The sequence below is a fragment of the Rattus norvegicus genome, chromosome 1 (genome assembly GCF_036323735.1).
Source record: "Rattus norvegicus strain BN/NHsdMcwi chromosome 1, GRCr8, whole genome shotgun sequence".
Taxonomy (NCBI): domain Eukaryota; kingdom Metazoa; phylum Chordata; class Mammalia; order Rodentia; family Muridae; genus Rattus; species Rattus norvegicus.
The window spans coordinates 74,263,033-74,290,742 of NC_086019.1; the positions used below are offsets into that span (position 1 = coordinate 74,263,033).

Below are 27,710 nucleotides of genomic sequence, written 5' to 3' on the forward strand. Positions count from 1 at the left end.
TAACAAAAGCAATCTACAGATTCAATGCAATCCCCATCAAAATACCAATCCAATTCTTCAAAGAGTTAGACAGAACAATTTGCAAATTCACCTGGAATACCAAAAAACCCACGATAGCTAAAACTATTCTCAACAATAAAAGGACTTCAGGGGGAAACACTATCCCTGAACTCAAGCAATATTACAGAGCAATAGTGATAAAAACTGCATGGTATTGGTACAGAGACAGACAGATAGAACAATGGAACAGAATTGAAGACCCAGAAATAAACCCAGACACCTATGGGCACCTGATTTGTGAGAAAGGAGCCAAAACCATTCAATGGCAAGAAGATAGCATTTTCAGCAAATGGTGCTGGTTCAACTGGAGGTCACCATGTAGAAGAATGCAAATCGATCCATGCTTATCACCCTGTACAAAGCTTAAGTCCAAGTGGACATCCATATCAAACCAGATACACTCAAACTAATAGAAGAAAAACTAGGGCAGCATCTCGAACACATGGGAACTGGAAAAATTTCCTGAACAAAACACCAATGGCTTATGCTCTAAGATCAAGAATCGAAAAATGGGGGGCTGGAGAGATGGCTCAACGGTTAACAGCACCCGACTGCTCTTCCAGAGGTCCTGAGTTCAATTCCCAGACAACCACATGGTGGCTCACAACCATCTGTAAAGAGATATGATGCCCTCTTCTGGTGTATCTGAAGACAGCTACAGTGTACTTACATATAATAAATAAATAAATATTTAAAAAAAATAATCGAAAAATGGGATCTCATAAAACTGCAAAGCTTCTGTAAGGCAAAGGACACTGTGGTTAGGACAAAACGGCAACCAAAAGATTGGGAAAAGATCTTTACCAATCATACAACAGATAGAGGGCTTATATCCAAAATATACAAAGAACTCAAGAAGTTAGACCACAGGGAGACAAATAACCCTATTAAAAAATGGGGCTCAGAGCTAAACAAAGAATTCACAGCTGAGGAATGCCGAATGGCTGAGAAACACCTAAAGAAATGTTCAACATCTTTAGTCATAAGGGAAATGCAAATCAAAACAAGCCTGAGATTTCACCTCACACCAGTGAGAATGGCTAAGATCAAAAACTCAGGTGACAACAAATGCTGGCGAGGATGTGGAGAAAGAGGAACACTCCTCCATTGTTGGTGGGATTGCAGACTGGTACAACCATTCTGGAAATCAGTCTGGAGGTTCCTCACAAAATTGGACATTGACCTACCTGTGGATCCAGCTATACCTCTCTTGGGCATATACCCAAAAGATGCTCCGACATATAACAAAAACACATATTCCACTATGTTCATAGCAGCCTTATTTATAATAGCCAGAAGCTGGAAAGAACCCAGATGCCCTTCAACAGAGGAATGGATACAGAAAATGTGGTACATCTACACAATGGAATATTATTCAGCTATCAAAAACAATGACTTTATGAAATTCACAGGGAAATGGAGGGAACCAGAAAATATCATCCTGAGTGAGGTAACCCAATCACAGAAAAACACACATGGTATGCACTCATTGATAAATGGCTATTAGCCCAAATGTTTGAATTGCCCTGGATTCACAGAACACATGAAATTCAAGAGGGATGACCAAAATGTGAATGCTTCACTCCTTCTTTAAAAGGGGAACAAGAATATTGTTGGCAGGGAATAGGGAGGCAAAGATTAAAACAGACACAGAAGGAACACCCATTCAGAGCCTGCCCCACATGTCGCCCATACGTAAACAGCCACCCAATTAGACAAAATGGATGAAGCAAAGCAGTGCAGGCCGACAGGAACCGGATGTAAATCTCTGCTGAGAGACACAGCCAGAATACAGCAAATACATAGGCTAATACCAGCAGGAAACCACTGAACTGAGAATAGTACCCCCGTTGAAGGAATCAGAGAAAGGCCTGGAAGAGCTTGAAGGGGATCGAGACCCCATATTGAAAAGACAATTATACGAATTCTAAGTTTAAAAATATAAAATTAAAAGAGTTAGCCCCAAAAGCCACAAACTCAGGGCTAAGCCCTGCCGCCAGGAATAGCAGGCCATAAAGATAAAGAAAAGGAATGCAGGAACCAGCTCAGGCTATCGAGGACTGACCCATAAACCATCCAAAGACATCCCCCCAGCTTAAACCGGGCAGCCCAAGCCTAACCAGAGGTGTTTCAAATACAAATGCTCCATCAATTTTGACAAACTTTTAAAAATAATGAGGACCTAAAGACCCTACCCTTCTCCTGATTTAGTAGCTCTGTTCCAGGAACCAGGGGGCCATAAAACCTTCTGGCGTCCCCTTATCTCCTGGAGCCATAAAACAATCCTGTAACTTGTGGTGCATTCCCCTTTGACATCCCCCATCCCCTGGTGCTCACAGCCTCTGCCTTTAAATACTCTTTTTCCCAGCCTCTCGGGGTCGACACCTCTGTCTCCTGCGTGGGATATGTGTCGGCCCAGAGATCTCTGTAATAGGTCTCCGTAATAAACCTCGCCTTTGCTTATTACATCCAAAATGGTCTCTCTGTGTCTGGGGTCCGCGATTTCCCAAGACTTGAGTAAGGGTCTCTCTGCGTGGGATCTTTCAATATGAACAACAATGCCAACCAACCAGAGCTTCCAGGGACTAAGTCACTACCCACAGACTATACATGGACTGACCCTGGGCTCCAACTTCATAGGTAGCAATGAATAGCCTAGTAAGAGCACCAGTGGAAGGGGAAGCCCTTGGTCCTGCTAAGACTGAACCCCCAGTGAATGTGATTGTTGTTGGGGAGGGCGGTAATGGGGGGAGGATGGGTAGCGGAACACCCATATAGAAGGGGAGGTGGAGGGGTTAGTGGGATGTTGGCCCGGAAACCGGGAAAGAGAATAACAATCGAAATGTAAATAAGAAATACTCAAGTTAATAAAGAAAAAAAAAGATATAAAGACAACAGTCCAGATTGTCTTATATAGATAGATGGTTTTCAAAAAATGTCAGAAATCCAAAAAATTTGAGATTTAAAGGTATTTATCTTTTGTTGAGACATACCTGCTCCTAACAGTTCTCCTTTGCTGGATTTAATGAAGAATGTGAACATCCCTACCTCCAGGTGAGGCAATACTTTGTGGCTAGGCAGCCACTAGACAAAACTGCCTGTTTCATCTGCAAACTAATACTGTCCAGAAAAGGACAAATTATGCAGAATAGTTGACTGATAAACTCTGCCAAGACAGGGTGATCAGCCCTTCCAAATCTGCATCTCAAGAATCTGTCAGTTGATTTTGGGCCAGAAGGCTGAAGACTTGCGCTCACATGTTGCTATCAGGGGACTATGCTAGTGGAGATTTGTCTCTACAACCTCTCAGTTCTAGAAGTCGTGTTAGGCTTCCTTTGTGTATAGATATTTGGTCCTTCTCAGATATCTGATGGGGTTGAAGACTGATTATAGTCTCATAGCCTATCAGGCTATATAACTCTGAATATACATATTTTATTGGATAGTTATCAGATAGTATACAAGCTAGCCAAGATATAATATAGATTTTAAGCCTTTCATTAAGCTGGAATGGATAACTAAATGTTCTGTTTAACTGATATAGTGATGGACTGGGTGTTGAGAATATCATATGCTCTATAAATTATAGAATGGCAATAATTGTACTCAATTTATATGTAAGTGAAAAGGCTTTTTAACTGGACAAAAAGGGGGAAATGTTGTGGTTTGCCCTGAAGTTATCTGTATTTTGATGCTAATTCCACTGGGCCAAGGACAACTGCTTAGTCACTACTCAGGAATCAGGTGACTTCACCAGAACCTCCTCACTGAATTTGTAAAGTACAGGTGAAGGGCAGGTACAGGATAGAAGGAGGCCTGTCATTGGAGGAGAAGGAAGGATGGGTGGGAGAGTAGTTTGAAGGAAGAGGGAGAGACTAGGGGAGAAAGGAGAGACAGGACAAAGGAGAGGGTGAGAAACCATGGCAGGTGATATTAAGATTCTGCTCTGTGTATTTACAGGTTGTTATTAATGTTCCTAAAGGATAGATGGTACCGGGCTTTGTATGTTTAAGTGGGCAATTACATCTTATCAATTGGAAAAAAATACAAGCACATAAAAACAAACACTAAAAGAAGAATTGAAATAAGTTTCTATAAAACTGTAAAGAAAAAACAAATATTGAAGAAAAAAAAGAAATTTTAGTCCCCAATGATAATGTGTCACATGAGACTATGAAGAAAAGACTGTAAATCTCATTCCAGATATGCACAGCAAGACCCTCCTCAGAAACATTAAAATGTTGAAAATAAGGAAATATTTCACGTAAAATGTGAAGAGAAAAAAGCAAAATGGCAATTTAATTCTGTTCTGTGAGATGTTCCCACAAGTCTGCTACAATATGGTTCTGACGGTGATGTGCACAGGTGAGGCAGACCCTGGTGGGCTGAGGAAATGTCATCTGTGTAAGGCCTGATTGCAGAGTTCTACTGCCTGACCTAGTCACAGCATTGAGGAAGTTAGAGCAGGGTGCCTGAGGAGGGCTGTTCCCCTTCCTGTAGGGCTGCTGAAAAATGACCAGTCATGGGGACTGTACTGCTTCCAGGGCCACACCCTGTTTCCAATCCTTCAGAAAGGCTCTGTAGCTCTGCTCTCAAACAGAGTTGCAGCCTCTGAGAGGAGATACCATGACCTTCACCTTCACAGCCCTGCTCTGTCTTGGTGAGAAGTGAAGAGGAGGTGGGGATACTGAGGTCTAGAAATGAGCAGGGCCTGGAACTCAGTGCTCACCCGTCAGGAAACCACAGTGTCTCAGGCAATTCTGCAGAGGGGAGGACTTACTCAGTCTTACAAACAAATTTCTTACAAAGAATTCTCTTCCAGGACTGACTCTGAGACTCTGGATCCCAGTGCTGACCGGTGAGTGTCTGCAGCTCTCCTGAAATTCACTTCTCTTCATATCCAGGAGCCATGTCTGGGCAGTAATGGTGGAAAACACCACATGTGTGTTATTCTGGGGGTAGCTGGAAGGTCATAGTGTTAAGAACTGATATCTGAGCATGGGTGTCCTGAGTCTTAGCTGCTCTGTTACTTACAGGGTCCCTCCCTAAGCCTATCCTCAGAGTACAGCCAGATTCTGTGGTCTCAATGGGAACTAAGGTAACCTTCGTTTGTGAGGAGACCATTGGAGTTAAAGAGTCTCATCTCTATAGAAATGGAAACCTACAGAGAACAGTTCTAAAGAACCATCAGAAGCCAACAAACAAGACTGAATTCTCATTCTCAAATGTAGACCAGCAAAGTGCGGGGCAATATCAATGTTCCTACAGGACTCAGGGTAAATCATCAGACTACAGTGAGCCCCTGGAGCTAGTGGTCACAGGTGAGTGAATACACAGGGCCCCAGGACTCTCAGATTTTGACTGTTTCCCTGTGGGAACCTCAGAGCCAAGGTAGATAATGAGGGATGGGGACATTCAACTGATTCCTCCTTCTGTCCTAGGAGCCTACTGGAAACCCAGCCTTTCAGCCCAGACTGACCCTGTGGTGACCTCAGGAGGGTATGTCACCCTCAAATGTGAGCCCTCGAAGAACTATCACTGGTCGATTCTTACTGTAGAAGGACCTCAGAAGCCCTCCTGGAGGCAGGACCCACAGTGTAACCACTACACTGGAAAGTATTATGTCCTGTTCTATGTGGGTCCTTTGACCTCCAACCAGAAATGGATATTCAGATGCTACAGCTATGAAAGAAACACACCACAACTCTGGTCAGCTCCTAGTGAACCACTGGAACTCCTGGTGTCAGGTGAGGAACCCCAGTCTTTCCACAGAATGACATTCAATGATACAGTTGCTGAGAGACCACATAGTATGTGCTGTATGTGAGGATCCAAGACTTTAGAACTTTGACACACAGCCAGGAAACACTAGCCAAAATACAGAATCCAAGGCTGACAGTGGTAGCCAAGCCCAAGATATGCAATAGAAAGATGATGCTTCATGAGGCCTTCTGTTAGTCTGAGAATCCAGAAGAACATGGAGAGGAAGGATTGAGGATACCAGGAGAAACATGGAACACAGAATGAACTAAGCAGGAATCATAAGGACTCACAGAGCCTGCAAGGGTCTGCCCTGTGCCTAGTGCATACATCCTGTGTCTGTTTTCAAGTTCTGGTTTTTGTTTGTTTGCTTTCTTCTTACTTGCTTCCGTGTTCTTTGATTGTTTCTTTGTTTTTTTTTGTTTTGTTTTGTTTTGTTTTTTTGTTTTGTTTTGTTTTGTTTTGTTTTTTGGTGTTTGGGGGATTCTCTGTGTAGCCGTAGTAAAGTTTCCTGGAACTCACTCTGTAGACAAAGCTCATCTCCAACACAGAGTTCCACCTGCCTCTGCCTCCTGAGTGCTCTGATTCAATGTGGGCGCAACAAAACCTGGCTTGCTTTAGGTTCTTGCTGAACTCCTAACAGTGGGAATGGAAATGTCTCCAATACTTGTACCTACACATGGAATCCTTTTTCTACTGGTGGCTTTCCTTGTCCAGTCTTAATGTGAGGGCACGTTCCTACTGTTCTGGAATCTTGTTATGCCATGTTTAGGTGATATCACTGGAAATCCTTCTCTTCTCAAAAAGAAGGCAGAGGAGCATAAACATGAGGGAGAACGGAGTGGAGAGGACTGTGTTATATTAGGAAGGATGGAAGGATGAGAGGCTGTCTTCCAGTATATGGTATGAGAGAAGAATAAATTGAATAAAAGCAACATCCACTGGTGGGACATTCTCTGTGCCACTTTCAAACATGCCCATGTGCTTCTCTCCTACTTCTGTGTGGGGAACTCCAAAAACCAACCATCAAGGCTGAACCGGGCTCTGTGATCCCCTCCAAAAGAGCCATGACCATCTCGTGTCAGGAAGACCTGGACACAGAAATAAATTTTCTGCATAAGGAGGGAAGCCAAGAAACATGGAGCACACAGACCCTAGAACAGCCTGGGAATAAGGCCAAGTTCTTAACCCTTTCTGTGACACAATACCATGCAGGGCAATATCGCTGTTGCTGTTAAAACTCAGCTGGTTGGTCAGACCCCAGGGACAACCTGGAGCTGTTGGTGACAGGTGAGGGGACAGTCAGATTCCCAATCCCAGGCACTGCTCTCAGGAGTACTTCTCTCCCACAGAATAGTCCTAGACAACACTGTGACTTGTGAGAACTTGTAACAGCTTCGTTATCTTCTATGAATCTATGACAAATATGAAACCAGGCTATCAGAACTGCCCAGCTTTGTGGTAACAGAGGGAGGGAACCTGATACTCCACTGTACCTCACAGAGCCACTATGATAAATTCATTCTCACCAATGAAGATCAGAAGTTCACCAGCTCACTGAACACACAGTATAGACGTTCTAGTGGACAGTACCAAGCCCTGTTTGTTATGGGACCCATGACACAAAACCACACAGGGACATTCAGATGTTATGGTTACTACAAACATACCCCACAGTTGTGGTCAGTACCCAGTGAGCTGCAAAAAATACTCATCTCAGGTAAGTCCCCTCTGTCATTCTCCAATCACTTTCTGAGACCCTAAACCCTTGCCATGGCCTGCTATTCTGCAGAGTTGCAGGTAGAGAAGGACTAGATGGAAAGCCTGTGTGCTCAATCACAGCCTGTTAGGAGACAAGCTGTCACAGGTGCTGGGCAGGATGGGAGGGCAGAGATGTTTGATAAGAACCAAACCTCATTCAATAGCTGCCACCTTCCTTCTAGGCCTGTCCAAGAAGCCCTCTCTGCTAACTCACCAAGGCTACCTCCTGGACCCTGGAATGAGACTCACACTGCAGTGTTGCTCTGACATCAACTATGACAGATTTGCTCTATACAAAGTGGGGGGAGCAGACATCACACTGTCCTCTAGCCAGTGGACCAAGGGTGGCATCTCCTTGGCCAACTTCACACTGGGCTTTGTGAATCACTCCACTGGAGGTCAATATAGATGCTATGGTATACAGAACCTCTCCTCTGAGTGGTCAGCATCCAGCGACCCCCTGGACATCCTGATCACAGGTGAGGATCTAAAGTGATGTACCTAGCCACTGTTCAGGCTCTCATGGGGGAGCTTAGTAGCTGAGGGCTGGGATGAGGGACAGGGATCTTGGGGAGGAACAGAAGGAGAGACAGGTCAGCAGGAGGTGAGCTCAGTCAGATAAAAGAAACTAAGTCCCATGTACTCAGGGTGAAATAATGTAATTTGAGCTCAGAACAAGGAAGACAGCCTCTCATCATCCCTCTTTTCTTTAGGACAGATTTATGACACACCTTCCCTCTCAGTGATGCCTAACTCCTCAGTACACTCAGGAGAGAATGTGACCCTGATGTGTTGGTCAATGTACCCTGTGGACTCTTTCATTCTGTCCAAGGAGGGATCAGGCCAGCCATCCCTTCGACTAAAATCAAAGGTCCAAGATCAACAGTACCAGTCAGAATTCTCCATGAATGCTGTGACCTCCACCCACTCAGGCACTTACAAATGCTATGGTTCTCGAGATTCATCTCTCTACCTGCTGTCATTTGCCAGTGCCCCTGTGGAGCTCAGAGTCTCAGGTGAGGTTGTTCTGACATCTCATTGTGATTTGCATTACAATACATAGATCTTTTGATTTGAGTGGGACTAAGAGGACAATATGAATGGTTAGTCAAAAGGCACATTCCACAGCACAGAATTTGATGGCAACAATAATCCTTCATGTAATGGTCACTCTGTCTTAGGGAGCTTACATGGCATATGTAGCACACACAGCACAAAGGACATCCTCTTGTTCTGTCTCTTAGGACCCACTGAAGTCTCCAGATGACCAACTAAAAGGTTCACCACAACAGCCAGTAAGTATTAGGCACCTCTTTATAGGGAATATGCTACAAACACAGGCAGTCTAACAAACAGCTCTTGTTAATCACAGTTCTCATTTCTGTCATTTGAGCGTGTGAATATGAAAGACCAAGAAATATCCCAAAGGACAAGCCATAGACTGGGACTTAACTGTTAGACTACAGAAGAGCATCCAAATAGACTATTTAGCCTCACCCTGGATGATGAGGCATATGGGTAAGGTTATGAGTAAGGAACCCAGAAAGTCATGTCTCCTTGATTCCCCTAAGAAACAATATTTCTCCTGAATACAGTCAGGTCCAAGAGGGCTAATAAAGATTCTGTTGGCACATAGGACCAGATAGGCTATACCTAATTGTGGGATTAATACAGCTGCTTCAGGATATTAAACTTGGACAAGCCCTTCTCTCTCTCTGGGATACTGTTTCTTTGAGTATAAATAAGAGAAGTGTGGTTCACACATCTTAGTTTTTTCTGTGCTGGTAGTGGCTGTGACCTCTCCAGATAGAGGAAGTCTGCAAAACCTGATTCTGCAGTGAGTCTCAAAAAACAAAACTCTGCTGATGCTTGGCAAGGGCATGTCAAGTTGCCATGGCAGAGGATTCAGTCTCCTTCAGTCTTGCGCATGAGGCATAATCCTAGAACTCTCTATGAGTTCTGTGACCTCCAACATTAGCAACTTCTTCAGGTGCTATAGATACCTCCAATTACCTCTATACTTTCTGTCATAGAGCAGTGACTCTGGAGAATTGGTCCCAGGTGAGGTGATCCAGATCTTTCTCAGCAGAAGGGGTGTCTCAGCATTCTCCATTTACAACAATTATCAGCTACCACAGGGTTTGGAATACTGTAGAGTGAGAGTCAGGTGGGTATTTGCCCTCATAATGGTGAGGGATAACCTGAATCATTCTAGGGATGCTCACTAAACTCCCTGCTAATGGAATCCAGGGGTGTCATGTAGTTTGAAAGAGCAGTTTGGAGAAGTCCCACACAGTTATAAGATCCTAAGCAGGAACTGGTCCACAGTGACAACATCTCCAAATCCACGAATAAACAGTATTCACAGGATCCCGGTCATACCCTTGCTCTCACTGCAGCCATAGCCCATGGAATCTACAGGAGAGGACATAGCCTTGGTATACCACATACAATTGTTCTATACCATCCTTCTGTTTAAATCAGATTCATATCCATAGATAATACCTTTCAGACAAAATTCTCCATGAGAACTACAACATAACAATTTTCACATTAAGGAAAATAAAATCCAACACTTGCAATCAAACCTATTGCATTGGGAAGCCTGAAACCTTTCCGTCTGAGTGACATAGAGGAAATGTATGATGCAGCCTTCATTTGAGAGGTGACACCTAAGAATATCCTCTGCTAGGCCTTGCTACACATGTCTGAAGAAGGGAAGGTTTTGGGTTGGGATTTGCAGGGACTCTCTACAACTGACCCTTGAGTCTTCTAGAGTATGGTGGATCATCACCACTCTCTACTAACAGTGTGACACATCCTGTTGTCACAGTAATTATTATTTGTAAAGCCAAGAAAACTAAGAGGTACATGTATCACGCTTAGGATCTAAGCATAATATAAGATAACTGTGGTTTCTGGGGAACTCTTAGATAAAATCCAATGGCCTATCATTCATTCTCTTTCTGATTTACACACACACACACACACACACACACACACACCACACACACACACACACACACACACACACACACAAACAACACACACACACACACACATACACACCAGAGGAGGAATGCTAAGATCAAGTTTGAAGTAGTAAGGTCTAAATGTCACAAGGGAATCACACTCACCAAAAAGAAAAAAAAAGAAAACATACTGCTAACCAGAGTCTGCACAACCTCTGAAGGCCTCACCAGAAACACCATTCTAAAAACTGACCTTTTGCTGCTCATAACAGTGACAGTGACCTGGAGCCAACTGCCTGAATGAATTGTCAATTTCATCTACCCTAAATTTACTGAATTTACTGGTATCACTGGTATGTCATTGGTTTTTTTTCCTAAAGAATTTAGTAAGAATAAGAGAGGGGACACAGGGAAGATTCATCCCAGAATTCCATGATCTTGTATGGCAAAAATGATGGGCATCTATACTAAATGATTATGTGGAACTCAGAAGAAACACTAAGAACTCTTAAGTATACACACATCCTACTCTTCTATTCTCAGGACTAGCTGAGACAATCTGCCCACCCTAGAACATGCCCAAACCTCAGACAGTTAAATCAGACAAAGAATTCCATGTCATGGAATGGGAAAGAGTAGAACCTTATGCTCTTCAAGAAAACGGGGGTCCTGAAAGGATGCTTTGTTAGGAAATTTTGATCATCCCTAACTCTGTGACTTCTTCGTTTAATACCACAGCCCCAGAGAACCGGGATCATACAATGGAAAATCTCATCAGGATGGGGATGGCTGTCCTGGTCCTCATAGTCCTTTCAATTCTAGCTGCTGAGGCCTGGCAGAGCCAAAGACAGTCCCACCATGCAGCTGGCAAATAATATAAAGAGAAAGACATACATCTTTCAATGATGTACACTCTTGGAAATGAATCTGATGATCCAAAATTTATTGTCAGAAAAATGTGTTATGATAGAATGTACAGGGAGCAAAACTCTTTGGAGTACTGAGGAAAGAAGTTTTATGATGAGGTGGTTCCTTGGTAAACAAACTATTGTCCCTCACATGCTGGGGGCCTTTGCTTCTGGAACCCACACTCTTCTGAAACGATGAAATAATAGAATATTCTCCCATCTGCCTGGAATTTCTTTCAGCTATTGATTGTATTTTTCTATAAGGGATTTAATCATTCACAATTGAAGGCCTGTGTCATCATTATAAATTGTATTTAGGGTCATTTCCTTGTTTGTTTGCGGTGAGTGTGTGTGTGTGTGTGTGTGTGTGTGTGTGTGTGTGTGTGTGTGTGAGATCAGGTATGCTTGGGCTTAGGAGGCAAAGGGTTAGTTGGTGTTCCTGGTGGCAGCAGGCCTCCTGGAAAGCACGCAGGGCTGTTTGGTGGGAAATGAGAGTATGCAGTGTAGTTTATTGCTCTATGCATTCAGCGGAGTTGGCAAGTCAAGGTTTGGTGAGAAGATACTACCTGGTGTCCCTTAGGATGGCAACCCCCTGAGTAAGAAGGAAGAGTTGTGGGTGCTACTATTTTTTAAAAGAACATACCAATAAAATGTCTCCTAGATAAATATCTTACTTAGCAATTATCAGAGAAGCATTCTCCTGCAGGAGATGTGAACTAATCAGACAACCACAACTGAACAACGAACAGAGATCTAAAAACACTGAATCATAAATGGAATGTCTGCATCTCTCTTGGCTCAGGGGACTTTGAGGAATAGGAGTTGGAGAAACTGTGAGAGACACAGAACATGGATGACCCCAAGGAAACTATGCTTTCCAGACATGAATCTGATGCAAAATATGGCAATATGCACAGGGCCAGCACAGGTCTGTGTGACATCCTGTCCCTGTGCTGAGAGATGTGGACACAGATTTCTTCTGTGCCCCAGAAGCTAACCACGATTGATAAACACTTGTAAAGAAAATTTCGTTTTTCCAACAAAGTCACACTACTATGCAAAGCACACTGAAGAGCACATGAGGCCAACACAAAATGAACCCACTGGTATTTTGGGAGGTTTTGCTTATGATGCTTGTCTTTTACGTATATATTATGTCCTGTTTTGTCCTTATATGACTTCAGCGAATTCATAATGTAGATATGCTTTTAAAAACTCACAAAATTACACATCTGAAGAATATACAATTTTACCTAACAGTAATTCATGTATGATTTAAAAAGGAAGTTTTTTTCAATCTGGAGAGATGGCTCACCAGCTGAGAACACTGACTGTTCTTCCAGAAGTCTTGAGTCATATGGTTACCAAAAACCATATGGTGGCTCACAGTCATGGGTAATGGGATCTGATGCCTGAACAGGATTCTTAGAGAGAGGCAGTAATGGGGGGATGATTGGGAGGGGAACACCCATATAGAAGGGGAGGCAGAAAATAGGGAGGGTATTGGCCTGGAAACTGGGAAAGGGAATACATTTGAAATGTAAATAAAAGAGGTCCAGACATGCCTGGGAAGCCAAAGGACACTACTCTATGCCCACATTTCTGACACTAGAGGAAAATGCCAAACACCTAGCACCATCTGGGCTCCCTGTGAACAGGGTCCCGAGTGAAGACTGGGCAGGCCCATCTGGTTGCTGCCCTCAAAGAGAGCTGAAGCCACTCCAGGCCTGAGACCAGAGGTAAGACCAACTTTTCTGCTCTAAGTGACCTGCCTGGCGGACTCAATACACATGCCCACATGAACACCTGAAGAAAAGTAGACAGGAAATACTACACACCTGAAAGCAGAACACTGTGTTCCCATAACTGGCTGAAAGACAACAGGAAAACAGGTCTCCAGCATTTGTAACACAAAGGCCTATACGGCAGTCTAACCACTGTCAGAAATAGGAAAACAAGGTAACACCAGGGACAACGTGAAAGGAAGAGGCAAGCCCAGGAACCCAAACAACAGAAAGGAAGACTACATGGCATCATCAGAGCCCAATTCTCCCACCAAAGCAAACATTGAATATCCAAACACAACAGAAAAGCAAGATCTAGATTTAAAATCACATTTGATCATGATGATGGAGAACTTCAAGAAAGACATGAAGAACTCCCTTAGAGAAACGGAGGAAAACATAAATAAACAAGTAGAAGCCTATACAGCAGAATCACAAAAATCCCAGAAAGAATTCCAAGAAAACACATTAAACAGATGAAGGAGTTAAAAGTGGAAATAAAAGCAGTAAAGAAAGCACAAAGTGAGACAAACCTAGATATAGAAAACCAAAGGAAGAGACAAGGATCCATAGATACAAGCATACCAACAGAATGCAAGAGAGAGAAGAGAGAATCTCAGAAAAAGATTCCATAGAAATCATTGAAACAACTGTCAAAGATAATATAGAACAGAAAAAGCTACTGGTCCAAAACATACAGGAAATCCAGGACTTAATGAGAAGATCAAACCTGAGGATAATAGCTATAAAAGAGAGTGAAGGCTCCCAACTCAAAGGACTACTAAATATCTTCAACAAAATCACAGAAGAAAATTTCCCTAACCTAAAATAAGAGATGCCCAAAAACATACAAGAAGAATACAGAACTCCAAATAGCTAAGACCAGAAAAGAAACTCCTCCTGACACATAATAGTCAAAACACCAAATGCACAACAAAAAAAGAAAGAATATTAAAAGTAGTAAGGGAAAAGGTTAAGTAACATATAAAGGCAGACCTATCAGAATCACACCAGACTTCTCGCCAGAGACTATGAAAGCCAGAAGATCCTGGACATATGTCATACAGAGCCAAAGACAACACAAATGCCAGCCCAGGTTACTGTATCCTGCAAAACTCTGAATTAACATAGATGGAGAAACCAAGATATTCCATGACAAAACCAAATTGACACAATATCTTTCTACATATCCAGTGCTACAAAGTTAAATAAAGGGTAAAGCCCAACATGAGGAGACAAGCTACACCCTAGAAAAAGAAAGAAACTAAACGTCTTGGCAACAAAACAAGGAGAAGAAAAGCACACAAACATGGCCTCACATCCAAATATGAATGTAAAAGGAAGCAATAAACACTATTCCTTAATATCTCTCAACATCAATGGTCTCAACGACCCAATAAAAAGACATAGACTAACAAACAGGATACCCAATGAGGACCCTGCATTCTGCTGCCTACAGGAAACACACCTCAGAGACAAAGACAGACACTACCTCAGAGAGAAAGGCTGGAAAACAACTTTCCAAGCAAATGGTTTGAAGAAGCTAGCTGGAGTAGCATTCTAATACCAAAAAAAATCAATTTTCAACTAAAAGTCATCAAAAAAGATAAGGAAGGACACTTCATATTCAGCAAAGGGAAAATCCACCAAAATGAACTCTCAATCCTAAATATCTATGCCACAAATACAAGGGCACCTACATACGTTAAAGAAACCTTACTAAAGCTCAAAACACACATTACAACTCACACAATAATAGTAGGAGATTTCAACACCGCACTCTCATCAATGGACAGATCATGGAAACAGAAATTAAATAGAGACGTAGACAGACTAAGAGAAGTCATGAAACAAATGGACTTAACAGATATTTATAGAACATTCTATCCTAAAGCAAAAGGATGTACATTCTTCTCAGCTCCTCATGGTATGTTCTCCAAAATTGACCACATAATTGGTCAAAAAACGGGCCTCAACAGGTACAGAAAGATAGAAATAATCCCATGTGTCCTATCAGACCACCACAGCCTAAAGCTGGTCTTCAATAACAATAATGGGGAAACGCCCATATGCATGGAAGTGGAACAATGCTCTACTCAACCATAACCTGGTCAAGGAAGAAATAAAGAAAGAAATTAAAGACTTCTTAGAATTTAATGAAAATGAAGGTACAACATACCCAAACTTATGGGACACAATGAAAGCTGTGCTAAGAGGAAAACTCACAGCTCTGAGTGCCTGCAGAAAGAAGCAGGAGAGAGCATATGTCACCAGCTTGACAGCACACCTAAAAGCTCTAGAACAAAAAGAAGCAAATGCACCCAGGAGGAGTAGAAGGCAGGAAATAATCAAACTCAGAGTTGAAATCAACCAAGTAGAAACAAAAAGGACCATAGAAAGAATCAACAGAACCAAAAGTTGGTTCTTTGAGAAAATCAGCAAGATATATAAACCCTTAGCCACACTAACGAGAGGACACAGAGAGTGTGTCCAAATTAACAAAATCAGAAATGAAAAGGGAGACATAACTACAGAATCAAAGGAAATTCAAAAACTCATCAGATCTTACTATAAAAGCCTATATTCAACAAAACTTGAAAATCTGGAGGAAATGGACAATTTCCTACACAGGTACCAGGTACTGAAGTTAAATCAGGAACAGATAAACCATTTAAACAACCCCATAACTCCTAAGGAAATAGAAGCAGTCATTAAAGGTCTCCCAAACAAAAAGAACCCAGGTCCAGACGGGTTTACTGCAAAATTCTATCAGACCTTCATAGAAGACCTCATACCAATACTATCCAAACTATTCCACAAAATTGAAACAGATGGAGCACTACCGAATTCCTTCTATGAAGACACAATTACTCTTATACCTAAACCACACAAAGACCCAACAAATAAAGAGAACTTCAGACCAATTTCCCTTATGAATATCGATGCAAAACTACTCAATAAAATTCTAGCAAGCCGAATCCAAGAGCACATCAAAACAATCATCCACCATGATCAAGTAGGCTTTATCCCAGGCATGCAGGGATGGTTTAATATACGGAAAACCATCAACGTGATCCATTATATAAACAAACTGAAAGAACAAAACCACATGATCATTTCATTAGATGCTGAGAAAGCATTTGACAAAATTCAACACCCCTTCATGATAAAAGTCCTGGAAAGAATAGGAATTCAAGGCACCCACCTAAACATACCAATAGCCATGTACAACAAACCAGTTGCTAACATTAAACTAAATGGAAAGAAACTTGAAGCAATCCCACTAAAATCAGGGACTAGACAAGGCTGCCCACTCTCTCCCTACTTATTCAATATAGTTCTTGAAGTTCTAGCCAGAGCAATCAGACAACAAAAGGAGATCAGAGGGATACAGATTGGTAAAGAAGAAGTCAAAATATCACTATTTGCAGATGACATGATAGTCTATTTAAGTGATCCCAAAGTTCCACCAGAGAACTACTAAAGCTGATAAACAACTTCAGCCAAGTGGCTGAGTATAAAATTAACTCAAGTAAATCAGTAGCCTTCCTCTACACAAAAGAGAAACAAGCCGAGAAAGAAATTAGGGAAACGACACCCTTCATGATAGTCCCAAATAATATAAAGTACCTCAGTGTGACTTTAACCAAGCAAGTAAAAGATCTGTACAATAAGAACTTCAAGCCTCTGAAGAAAGAAATTGAAGAAGACCTCAGAAGATGGAAAGATCTCCCATGCTCATGGATCGGCAGGATTAATATAGTAAAAATGGCCATTTTACCAAAAGCAATCTACAGATTCAATGCAATCCCCATCAAAATACCAATCCAATTCTTCAAAGAGTTAGACAGAACAATTTGCAAATTCATCTGGAATAACAAAAAACCCAGGATAGCTAAAACTATTCTCAACAATAAAAGGACTTCACGGGGGAATCACTATCCCTGAACTCAAGCAATATTACAGACCAATAGTGATAAAAACTGCATGGTATTGGTACAGAGACAGACAGATAGACCAATGGAACAGAATTGAAGACCCAGAAATGAACCCACACACCTATGGTCACTTGATTTTTGACAAAGGAGCCAAAAACATCCAATGGAAAAAAGATAGCATTTTCAGCAAATGGTGCTGGTTCAACTGGAGGTCAACATGTAGAAGAATGCAGATAGATCCATGCTTATCACCCTGTACAAAGCTTAAGTCCAAGTGGATCAAGGACATCCACATCAAACCAGATACACTCAAAGTAATAGAAGAAAAACTAGGGTAGTATCTCGAACACATGAGCACTGGAAAAAATTTCCTGAACAAAACATTAATGGCTTATGCTCTAAGATCAAGAATCGACAAATGGGATCTCATAAAACTGCAAAGCTTCTGTAAGGCAAAGGACACTGTGGTTGGGACAAAACGGCAACCAACAGATTGGGAAGAAATCTTTACGATTCCTACAACAGACAGAGGGCTTATATCCAAAATATACAAAGAACTCAAGAAGTTAGACCGCAGGGAGACAAATAACCCTATTAAAAAATGGGGTTCAGAACTAAACAAAGAATTCACAGCTGAGGAATGCCGAATGGCTGAGAAACACCTAAAGAAATGTTCAACATCTTTAGTCATAAGGGAAATGCAAATCAAAACAACCCTGAGATTTCACCTCACACCAGTGAGAATGGCTAAGATCAAAAACTCAGGTAACAACAAATGCTGGTGAGGATGTGGAGAAAGAGGAACACTCCTCCGTTGTTGGTGGGATTGCAGAATGGTACAACCATTCTGGAAATCAGTCTGGAGGTTCCTCAGAAAATTGGACATTGAACTACCTGAGGATCCAGCTATACCTCTCTTGGGCATATACCCAAAAGATGCCCCAACACATAAAAAAGTCACATGATACACTATGTTCATAGCAGCCTTATTTATAATAGCCAGAAGCTGGAAAGAACCCAGATGCCCTTCAACAGAGGAATGGATACAGAAAATGTGGTACATCTACACAGTGGAATATTATTCAGCTATCAAAAACAATGCCTTTATGAAATTCATAGACAAAGGGTTGGAACTGGAAAATATCATGCTGAGTGAGGTAACCCAATCACAGAAAAACACACATGGTGTGCACTCATTCATAAGTGGCTATTAGCCCAAATGCTTGAATTACCCTAGATGCATAGAACACATGAAACTCAAGACGGATGATCAAAATGTGAATGCTTCACTCCTTCTTTAAAAGGGGAACAAGAATACCCTTGGCAGGGTATAGAGAGGCAAAGATTAAAACAGACACAGAAGGAACACCCATTCAGAGCCTGCCCCACATGTGGCCCATACAAATACAGCCACCCAATTAGACAAGATGGATGAAGCAAAGAAGGGCAGGCCAACAGGAGCGGGATGTAGATCTCTCCTGAGAGACACAGCCAGAATACAGCAAATACAGAGGTGAATGCCAGCAGCAAACCACTGAACTGAGAATAGGACCCCCGTTGAAGGAATCAGAGAAAGAACTGGAAGAGCTTGAAGCAGCTCGAGACCCCTTATGAACAACAATGCCAAGCCACCAGATCTTCCAGGGACTAAGCCACTACCTAAAGACTATACATGGACTGACCCTGGACTCTGACCTCATAGGTAGCAATGAATAGCCTAGTAAGATCACCAGTGGAAGGGGAAGCCCTTGGTCCTGCTAAGAATGAACCCCCATTGCAGACTGGTAAAACCATTCTGGAAATCAGTCTGGAGGTTCCTCAGAAAATTGGACATTGAACTGCCTGAGGATCCAGCTATACCTCTCTTGGGCATATACCCAAAAGATGCCTCAACATATAAAAGAGACACCTGCTCCACTATGTTCATCGCAGCCTTATTTATAATAGCCAGAAAATGGAAAGAACCCAGATGCCCTTCAACAGAGGAATGGATACAGAAAATGTGGTACATCTACACAATGGAATATTACTCAGCTATCAAAAACATAGAGTTTATGAAATTCGTAGGCAAATGGTTGGAACTGGAAAATATCATCCTGAGTGAGCTAACCCAATCACAGAAAGACATACATGGTATGCACTCATTGATAAGTGGCTTTTAGCCCAAATGCTTGAATTACCCTAGATCCCTAGAACAAACGAAACTCAAGACGGATGATCAAAATGTGAATGCTTCACTCCTTCTTTAAATGAGGAAAAAGAATACCCTTGGCAGGGAAGGGAGAGGCAAAGATTAAAACAGAGACTGAAGGAACACCGATTCAGAGCCTGCCCCACATGTGGCCCATACATATACAGCCACCCAATTAGACAAGATGGATGAAGCAAAGAAGTGCAGACTGACAGGAGCCGGATGTAGATCGCTCCTGAGAGACACAGCCAGAATACAGCAAATACAGAGGCGAATGCCAGCAGCAAACCACTGAACTGAGAATAAGTCCCCCGTTGAAGGAATCAGAGAAAGAACTGGAAGAGCTTGAAGGGGCTCGAGACCCCAAAAGTACAACAATGTCAAGCAACCAGAGCTTCCAGGGACTAAGCCACTACCTAAAGACTATACATGGACTGACCCTGGACTCTGACCCCATAGGTAGCAATGAATATCCTAGTAAGAGCACCAGTGGAAGGGGAAGCCCTGGGTCCTGCTAAGACTGAACCCCCAGTGAACTAGTCTATGGGGGGAGGGCGGCAATGGTGGGAGGGTTGGGAGGGGAACACCCATAAGGAAGGGGAGGGGGGAGGGGGATGTTTGCCCGGAAACCGGGAAAGGGAATAACACTCGAAATGTATATAAGAAATACTCAAGTTAATAAAGAAAAAAAAAAAAAAAAAAGAAATAAATGTATATAAGAAATACTCAAGTTAATAAAAAAAAAAAAAAGAATGAACCCCCAGTGAAAGTGATTGTTGGGGGGAGGGCAGCAATGGGGGGAGGATGGGGAGGGGAACACCCATAAAGAAGGGGAGGGGGAGGGGTTAGGGGGATGTTTGCCCAGGAACCGAGAAAGGGAATAACATTCGAAATGTAAATAAGAAATACTCAAGTTTAAAAAAAAAGGGAGAGAAATTGCCGTGCCAATAATTATGTGTCACGTGAGACTATGAAGAAAAGACTGTAAATCTCATTCCAAGCAGATATACAGAGACGGACCCTTCTCAGAAACATCAAAATGTTGAAAATAAGGAAATATTTCACATATATTTGTGAAAAGGAACAAAGCACAATGACAATTTTAAACTGTTGTGTGAGATGTTCCCACATTTCTGCTACAATATGGCTCTGACAGTGATGGGCACAGGTGAGGCAGACACTGGTGGGCTAAGGATATCTGTGTAAGGTCTGATTGAAAAGTGTCTACTGACTGGCCTAGTCACAGCATTGAGGAAGTTAGAGCAGGGTGCCTGAGGAGGGCTGTTCCCCTTCCTGTAGGGCTGCTGAAAAATGATCCGTCATGGGGACTGCCCTGCCTCCAAGGCCACACCCTTTTTACAACCTTCAGAAAGGCTCTGTAGCTCTGCTCTACAGCAAATCACAGCCTCTGACAGGAGATGCCATGACGTTTACCTTCACAGCCCTGCTCTGTCTTGGTGAGAAGTGAAGAGGAAGAAGGGAAACTAAGGTCTAGAAATAATCAGGGCCTAGAGCTTACCGCTCACCCATGAGGAAAACTCAGGGTTTCAGGCAACTCTGCAGAGGGGAGGACTTACTCACTGTTGAAAACAAATTTCTTACAAAGAACTCTCTTCCAGGACTGACTCTAAGCCTCTGGATCCCAGTGCTGACATGTGAGTGTCTGCAGCTCTCCTGAAATGCTTTTCTCTTTATATCCAGGAGCCATGCCTGGGCAGTGATCGTGGAAAACACCACATGTGTGTTATTCTGGGGGTAGCTGGAAGGTCACCCTGTTAAGGACTGCAATCTGAGCATGGGTGTCCTGAGTCTTAGCTGCTCTGTTACTTGCAGGGGTCCCTCCCTAAGCCTATCCTCAGAGTACAGCCAGATTCTGTGGTCTCAATGGGAACTAAGGTGATCTTCGTTTGTGAACAGATCATTAGAGTCAAAGAGTCTGATCTCTATAGAAATGAATACCTACAGAGTAGAGTTCCAAAGAACCATCAAAGGCCAGCAAACAAGACTGAATTCTTATTCTCAAATGTATGCCAGCAAAATGCAGGGCAATATCAATGTTCCTACAGGACTCAGGGTAAATTATCAGACTACAGTGAGCCCCTGGAGCTAGTGGTCACAGGTGAGAGAACACACAGGGCCTCAGGATCTCAGATTTTGACTGTTTCCCTGTGGGAACCTCAGAGCCAAGGTAGATAATGAGGGATGGGGACATTCAACTGATTCCTCCTTCTCTCCTAGGAGCCTACTGGAAACCCAGGCTTTCAGCCCAGACCGACCCTGTGGTGACCTCAGGAGGGTATGTCATCCTCAAATGTGAGTCCTCCGAGCAATATCACAGTTTCATCATTACTGTGGAAGGACCACAGATGTTCTACTCATGGCAGGACTCAAAGTATAACTATTCTACTGGGAAGTTCCAGGCCCTGTTCCCTATGGGTCCTTTGACCTCCAACCACAGATGGATATTCAGATGCTACAGCTATGAAAAAAACACACCACAAGTACAGTCAGATCCTAGTGAACCACTGGAGCTCCTGGTGTCAGGTGAGGAACCCCAGCCTTTCCATGGAATGACATTCAATGATACAGGTGCTCAGAGACTGCTTATTACGTACTGTATGTGAGGGTGCAGGACGTTTTAGAACTTTGGCATACAGCAAGGAAACACTGGGACCCAGAATACAGAATCCAAGACTGACAGTGATAGCCAAGCCCAAGGTGTGCAATAGGAAATTCATTCTTCATGAGGCCTTCTGTTAGTCTGGATCAACTTCAGCATAATCCACTAGAACTCAGGGAATCCAGAAGGACAGAGAGGGGAAGAATTGCAATACCTTGAGTGGTTGAGGATACCAGGAGGAATATGGACCACAGAATCAAATAAGCAGGAATCATAAGGGCTCACAGAGCCTTCAGGTGTCTCCCTTAAGCCTGCTGCTGTGGTGGTTTTAAAGTCTTGGTATTTGTTAGCTTGCTTGCTTGCTTGCTTGCTTGCTTGCTTGCTTGCTTGCTTGCTTGCTTGTTTGTTTTTGTGGTGTTTGGGGGATTCACTGTACAGTCATGGTTATCTGTCCTGGAGCTCACCCTGTAGACCAAGCTCCCCTCCATCTCAGAGTTCCCTGCCTCTGCCTCCTGAGAGCTCTGATTAAATGTGGGTGCAACAACCACATGGCTTGCTTTAGTTTCTTCTTGGACTCCTAACAGTGGGAATAGAAATGTCTCTGATATTTGTACCTACAAATGAGATCTTTTTTCTACCACTGGTTTGCCTTGTCCAGTCTTAATATGAGGGTGCATTCCTAGAGTTCTGGCATCTTGTTATGCCATGTTTAGTTGATAGAACTGAAACTATGAAAGAAGACAGAGGAGCAGTGAACTTGAGGGACAGAGGAAGTGGGGAGGATTGTGTTATATTGCGAAGGAAGGAAGGATGGGAGGCTGTCTTCCAGTGTATGGTATGAGAGAAGAATAATATTAAAAAGCAGCATCCACTGGAGGGACATTGTCTGTGCCACTTTCAAACCCAGCCATGTGCTTCTCTCCTACTTCTATGTAGGGAAACTGCAAAAACCAACCATCAAGGCTGAACCAGGCTCTGTGATCCCCTATGGAAGGGCCATGACCATCTGGTGTCAGGGGGACCTGGATGCAGAAATATATTTTCTGCATAAGGAGGGAAGCCACAATACACAGAGGACACAGACCATACAACAGCCTGGGGACAAGGCCAAGTTCTTCATCCCTTCTGTGACACAAGGCCATGCAGGGCAATATCGCTGTTACTGTTACAGCTCAGCTGGCTGGTCAGAGCCCAGTGACACCCTGGAGCTGGTGGTGACAGGTAAGGGGACAGTCAGATTCTCATCACCAAGCTCTGCTCTCAGGAATATTCCTCTCCCACAGAGTGGACCTAGAGAACATTGTGAATGTGTGAGAACATGTAACAGACTGCCTTTTTCTCGCCCAGGAATCTACTACTATGGAGTCAAGCTGTCAGGACTGCCCAGCCCTGTGGTGCCAGAGGGAGGGAACGTAACACTCCACTGTACCTCACACAGCAACTATGATAAATTCATTCTCACCAAGGAAGATCAGAAGTTCACCAACTCACTAGACACAGAGTATATATCTTCTACTGGACAATACCAAGCACTGTTTGTATTGGGACCCATGACCACAAACTACTCAGGGACATTCAGATGTTATGGTTACTACAAGCATACCCCACAGTTGTGGTAAGTACCCAGTGAGCTCCAAAAAATACTCATCTCAGGTAAGTACCCTCTGTCATTCTCCAATCATTTTCTGAGACCCTAAGCCCTTGCCATGTCATGCACCTCTGTGGAGTTGCAGGTAGAAGAGGAACAAATGGAGAGCCTGTGTTCTCAAACACAGCCCTGCTGAGGGAAAAGTTGTGACATGTGCTGGGCAGGATGGGAGGGCAAAGATACTTGGTAAGAACCAGACCTCAGTCCATAGCTCTCACCTTTCCTTTAGGACCATCAAGGAAGCCATCTCTGCTAAGTCATCAAGGCCATATACTTGATCCTGGAATGAGCCTCACACTGCAGTGTTACTCTGACATCAACTATGACAAATTTGCACTGTACAAAGAAGGGGGAGCTGACATCATACAGTCCTCTAGCCAGTGGACCAAGGCTGGCCTCTCCAAAGCCAACTTCACACTGGGATATGTAAACCACTCCACTGGAGGCCAATACAGATGCTATGGTGCACACAACCTCTCCTCTGAGTTGTCAGCCTCCAGTGATCCCCTGGACATCCTGATCACAGGTGAGGATCTATAGAGACTCAATCAGGTACCTAACCTCTGCTCAGGCTCTCAAGGGGGATCCTAATAGCTGAGGGCTGGGATGAGGAACAGAGATCTTGAGGAGGAGCAAAGACAGAGACAGATCAGCAGGAAGTTAGCCCAGTCAGGTAAAAGAGACTGAGTTCAATGTTCTCAGGGTGAAAATGTGTGGTTTGAGCTGAAAACAAGGAAGCCTGTCTTTCATCATCCCTCTTCTCTTTAGGACAGATTTATGACACACCTTCCCTCTCAGTGAAGCCTAACTCCTCAGTACACTCAGGAGAGAATGTGACCCTGATGTGTTGGTCAATGTACCCTGTGGACACTTTAATTCTGTCCAAGGAGGGATCAGGCCAGCCACCCCTTCGACTAAAGTCAAAGTTTGAAGATCAGCAGTACCAGTCAGAATTCTCCATGAGTGCTATGACCTCCACCCTCTCGGGCTCCTACAGGTGGTATGGTTCTCGAAACTCATCTCTCTACCTGTTGTCATTTGCCAGTGCCCCTGTGGAGCTCATAGTCTCAGGTAAGGTGATGCTGTCATCTCAGTGTGACCCACATTTCAAAACATGAGAGAGCTTTTGATTTGAGTGGGATTAAGAGGACAATATGAATGGATAGCCAAAGGGCACAATCCACAGCATAGAATTGGATAGAAGCAATGACCCTTCCTGTAATGATCACTCTGTCTTAGGGAGCTTACAGGGCATATGTAGCACACACAGCACAAATAACATCCTCTTCTTGTTCTGTCTCATAGAATCCATCGAAGCCTCCAGCTGGCCAACTAAAAGGTTCATCACAACAGCCAGTAAGTATTAGGCACCTCTTTATAGGGAATATGCTACAAACACAGGCAGTCTAACAAACAGCTCTTGTTCATCACAGTTCTCACTTCTGTCATTTGAGCTTGTGAGTATGAAAGACCAACAAATATCCTAAAGGACAAACCTTAGGCTGAGGCTTAACAGTTGGATTACAGAAGATAGCATCCAAACAGACTCATTTAGCCTCATCCTGGATGACCAGGCAGATGGGTAAGGTTATGAACAAGGAACCCAAAGTCACCTCTCCATGATTCCCCTAAAAAACAATATTTCACCCACATAGAGTCAGGCCTAATGGGGCTAATAAAGATTCTGTTGGCACATAGGCCGAGATAGGCTAGACCTAATTCTGGGATTAATACAGCTACTTCAGGAGATTCTACTTGAAGAAGCGCTTCTCTCTCTGGGATGCTGTGACCTCTCCAGACTGAGGAGGTCTGCAAAACCTTACACTGCAGTGAGTCTCATGAAAACTCTGCTGATGCATGGCAAGGGTGTGTCAAGTTGCAATGGCAGGGGATTCAGGCTCCTTCAGTCTTGCTCATGAGGCATAATTCTAGGACTCTGCATAAGGTCTGTGACTCCAACCTTAGGAACATCTTCAGGTGCTATAGATACGTCCACACTCATCTCTATACCTGCTGTGACAGAGCAGTGACTCTGGAGATTGTGGTCCCAGCTGAACTTATCCAGACCTTTCTGAGCTGAAGGGGTGTCTCACCATTCTCCATTTACAACAAATATTAGCTAGCATAGGGTTTGAAATGCTGTAGAGTGAGAGTCAGATGGGTATTTGGCCTCATAATGGTGGGGGAGAGGGCATCAACTGAATCATTCTAGAGATGAGCGCTATTCTGCCTGCTAATGGAATGCAGAGGAGTCATGGAGTTTGAAAGAGCATTTTTGAAAGGCAACAGACAGTTATAAGATCCTAAGCAGAAAATGGTCCACAGTGACAACATCTTCTCCACATCCACAAATAAACAGTATTCACAGGATCTCTGTCATACCCTTGCTCTCACTGCAGCCATAGAACACCCTATTTATAGGAGAGGAAGTAGCCTTGGTGTAACAGTTACAATTGTTCTATAGTATCCTTCTGTTTAAATCATATTCAAACCCATACATAATCCCTTCCAGACAAAATTCTCCATGAGGACTAGAACATAACAATTTTCACATTAAGGAAAATGAAATCCAACACTTGCAATCAAACCTATTGCATTAGGAAGTCTGAAACATTTCCTTCCGAGTTAAATAGAAGAAATGTATGATTCAGCCTTCATTTGAAAGGTGACAGCTAAGAATGTCCTATGGTAGGCTTTGGTACACTTGTCTAAGGAAGAGAAGATTTTGGGATGGAATCTCCAGGGACTCTCTACCACTGACCCTTGAGTCTTCTAGAGTATGGGGAGTATGGGGAGTATGGGGGATCACCACCACTCTGTACTAACAGTGTGACACATCCTGTTGTCACAGTAATTATTATTTGTAAAGCCAAGAAAAGTAAGAGGTACATGTATCAGGCTTAGGATCTATGCATAATATAAGATAGTTGTGGTATATGGAGAACTCTCTGATAAAATGCCAATGGCCTATCATTCACGCTCTGTCTGGTTTTTACACACACACACACACACACACACACACAAGCACACACGCTAGAGGAATGGTAAGATCAAGTTTGAAATGGAAGAGTGTGAATGTCACAAGGGAACCACCTCTCAGGAAAAAAAAAAACATATTGCTAATCACAGTCTGCACAACCTCTAAAGGCCTCACCAGAAGAACCATACTAAGAACTGGCCTTTTGTTGCTCAGAACAGTGACCTGGGGCCCACTATCTGAATGAATTGTCAATTTATTCTACTCTGAATTTACTGGTATCACTGGTATATCATTGGTTTTTTTATTAGCACAATAGACCTGAAGAATTTAGTAAGAATTAAGAGAAGGTACACAGGTATGCCACAGGGAAGATTCATCCCAGAACTCCATGATCTTGTATGACAAGAATGATGGGCATCTACATTAAATGATTACGTGGAACTCAGAAGAAACACTAAGGTCTCTTAAGTACACACACATCCTACGCTTCTATTCTCAGGACCAGCTGAGACAATCTGTCCATCCTAGAACATGCCCAAACCTCAGACAGTTAAATAAAGAGAATTCCACCTCATAGCATGGGAAAGAGTAGAACCTTATCCTCTTCAGGAAAACAAGGGCCCAGGATGGATGTTTCATCCCTAACTTCTGTAACTTCTGTATCTAATACCACAGCCCCAGAGAACCGGGATCACACAATGGAGAATCTCATCAGGATGGGGATAGCTGTCCTGGTCCTCATAGTCCTTTCGATTCTAGCTGCTGAGGCCTGGCAAAGTCATAGACAGACCCACCACGCAGCTGGCAAATAATCTAAAGAGAAAGGACAGCTTTCAATGTTCTACACTCTGAGAAATGAATCTGATGATCCAAAATTTTCTGTCAGAAAAATGTGCTGTGATAGAAGTCCAGGGAGCAATATTGTTTGGGGTTCTGAGGAAAGAAGTTTTATGATGATGTAACTCCTTGGTAAACAAATATTTGTCCCTCGCACACTGGGGGTCTTCGCTTACTGAACCCACACTCTTCTGAAACTATAAAATAATAAAATATTCTGTCCCATCTGACTGGAATTGCTTTCAGCTATT

General features: G+C 43.0%; 2 protein-coding genes and 1 pseudogene across 4 annotated transcripts in view; all 3 read left to right on the forward strand.

Moving 5' to 3' along the window:
- The first annotated feature begins 4,567 nt into the window (after positions 1-4,567).
- LOC120099266 (uncharacterized) lies at positions 4,568-11,494 on the forward strand (annotated as a pseudogene).
- A 9,186-nt stretch (positions 11,495-20,680) lies between these two features.
- Pira2 (paired-Ig-like receptor A2) overlaps positions 20,681-27,710 on the forward strand; it is a 54,496-nt gene continuing 47,466 nt past the window's right edge. For all 3 annotated transcript variants that reach the window (XM_063266258.1, XM_063266256.1, XM_063266257.1), the window contains exon 1: positions 20,681-20,831. In XM_063266258.1, the coding sequence (XP_063122328.1) occupies positions 20,696-20,831 (136 nt within the window). In that variant the 5' untranslated portion in view covers positions 20,681-20,695. The remainder of the gene's footprint in view (positions 20,832-27,710) is intronic.
- LOC134485274 (leukocyte immunoglobulin-like receptor subfamily B member 3-like) lies at positions 21,112-27,684 on the forward strand. The gene is given in 9 exon segments (XM_063281051.1): positions 21,112-21,129; positions 21,208-21,493; positions 21,613-21,918; positions 22,931-23,215; positions 23,342-23,647; positions 23,872-24,168; positions 24,411-24,713; positions 24,948-24,998; positions 27,298-27,684. Coding segments are annotated over 9 exon segments (1,989 nt in total). The 3' UTR covers positions 27,435-27,684.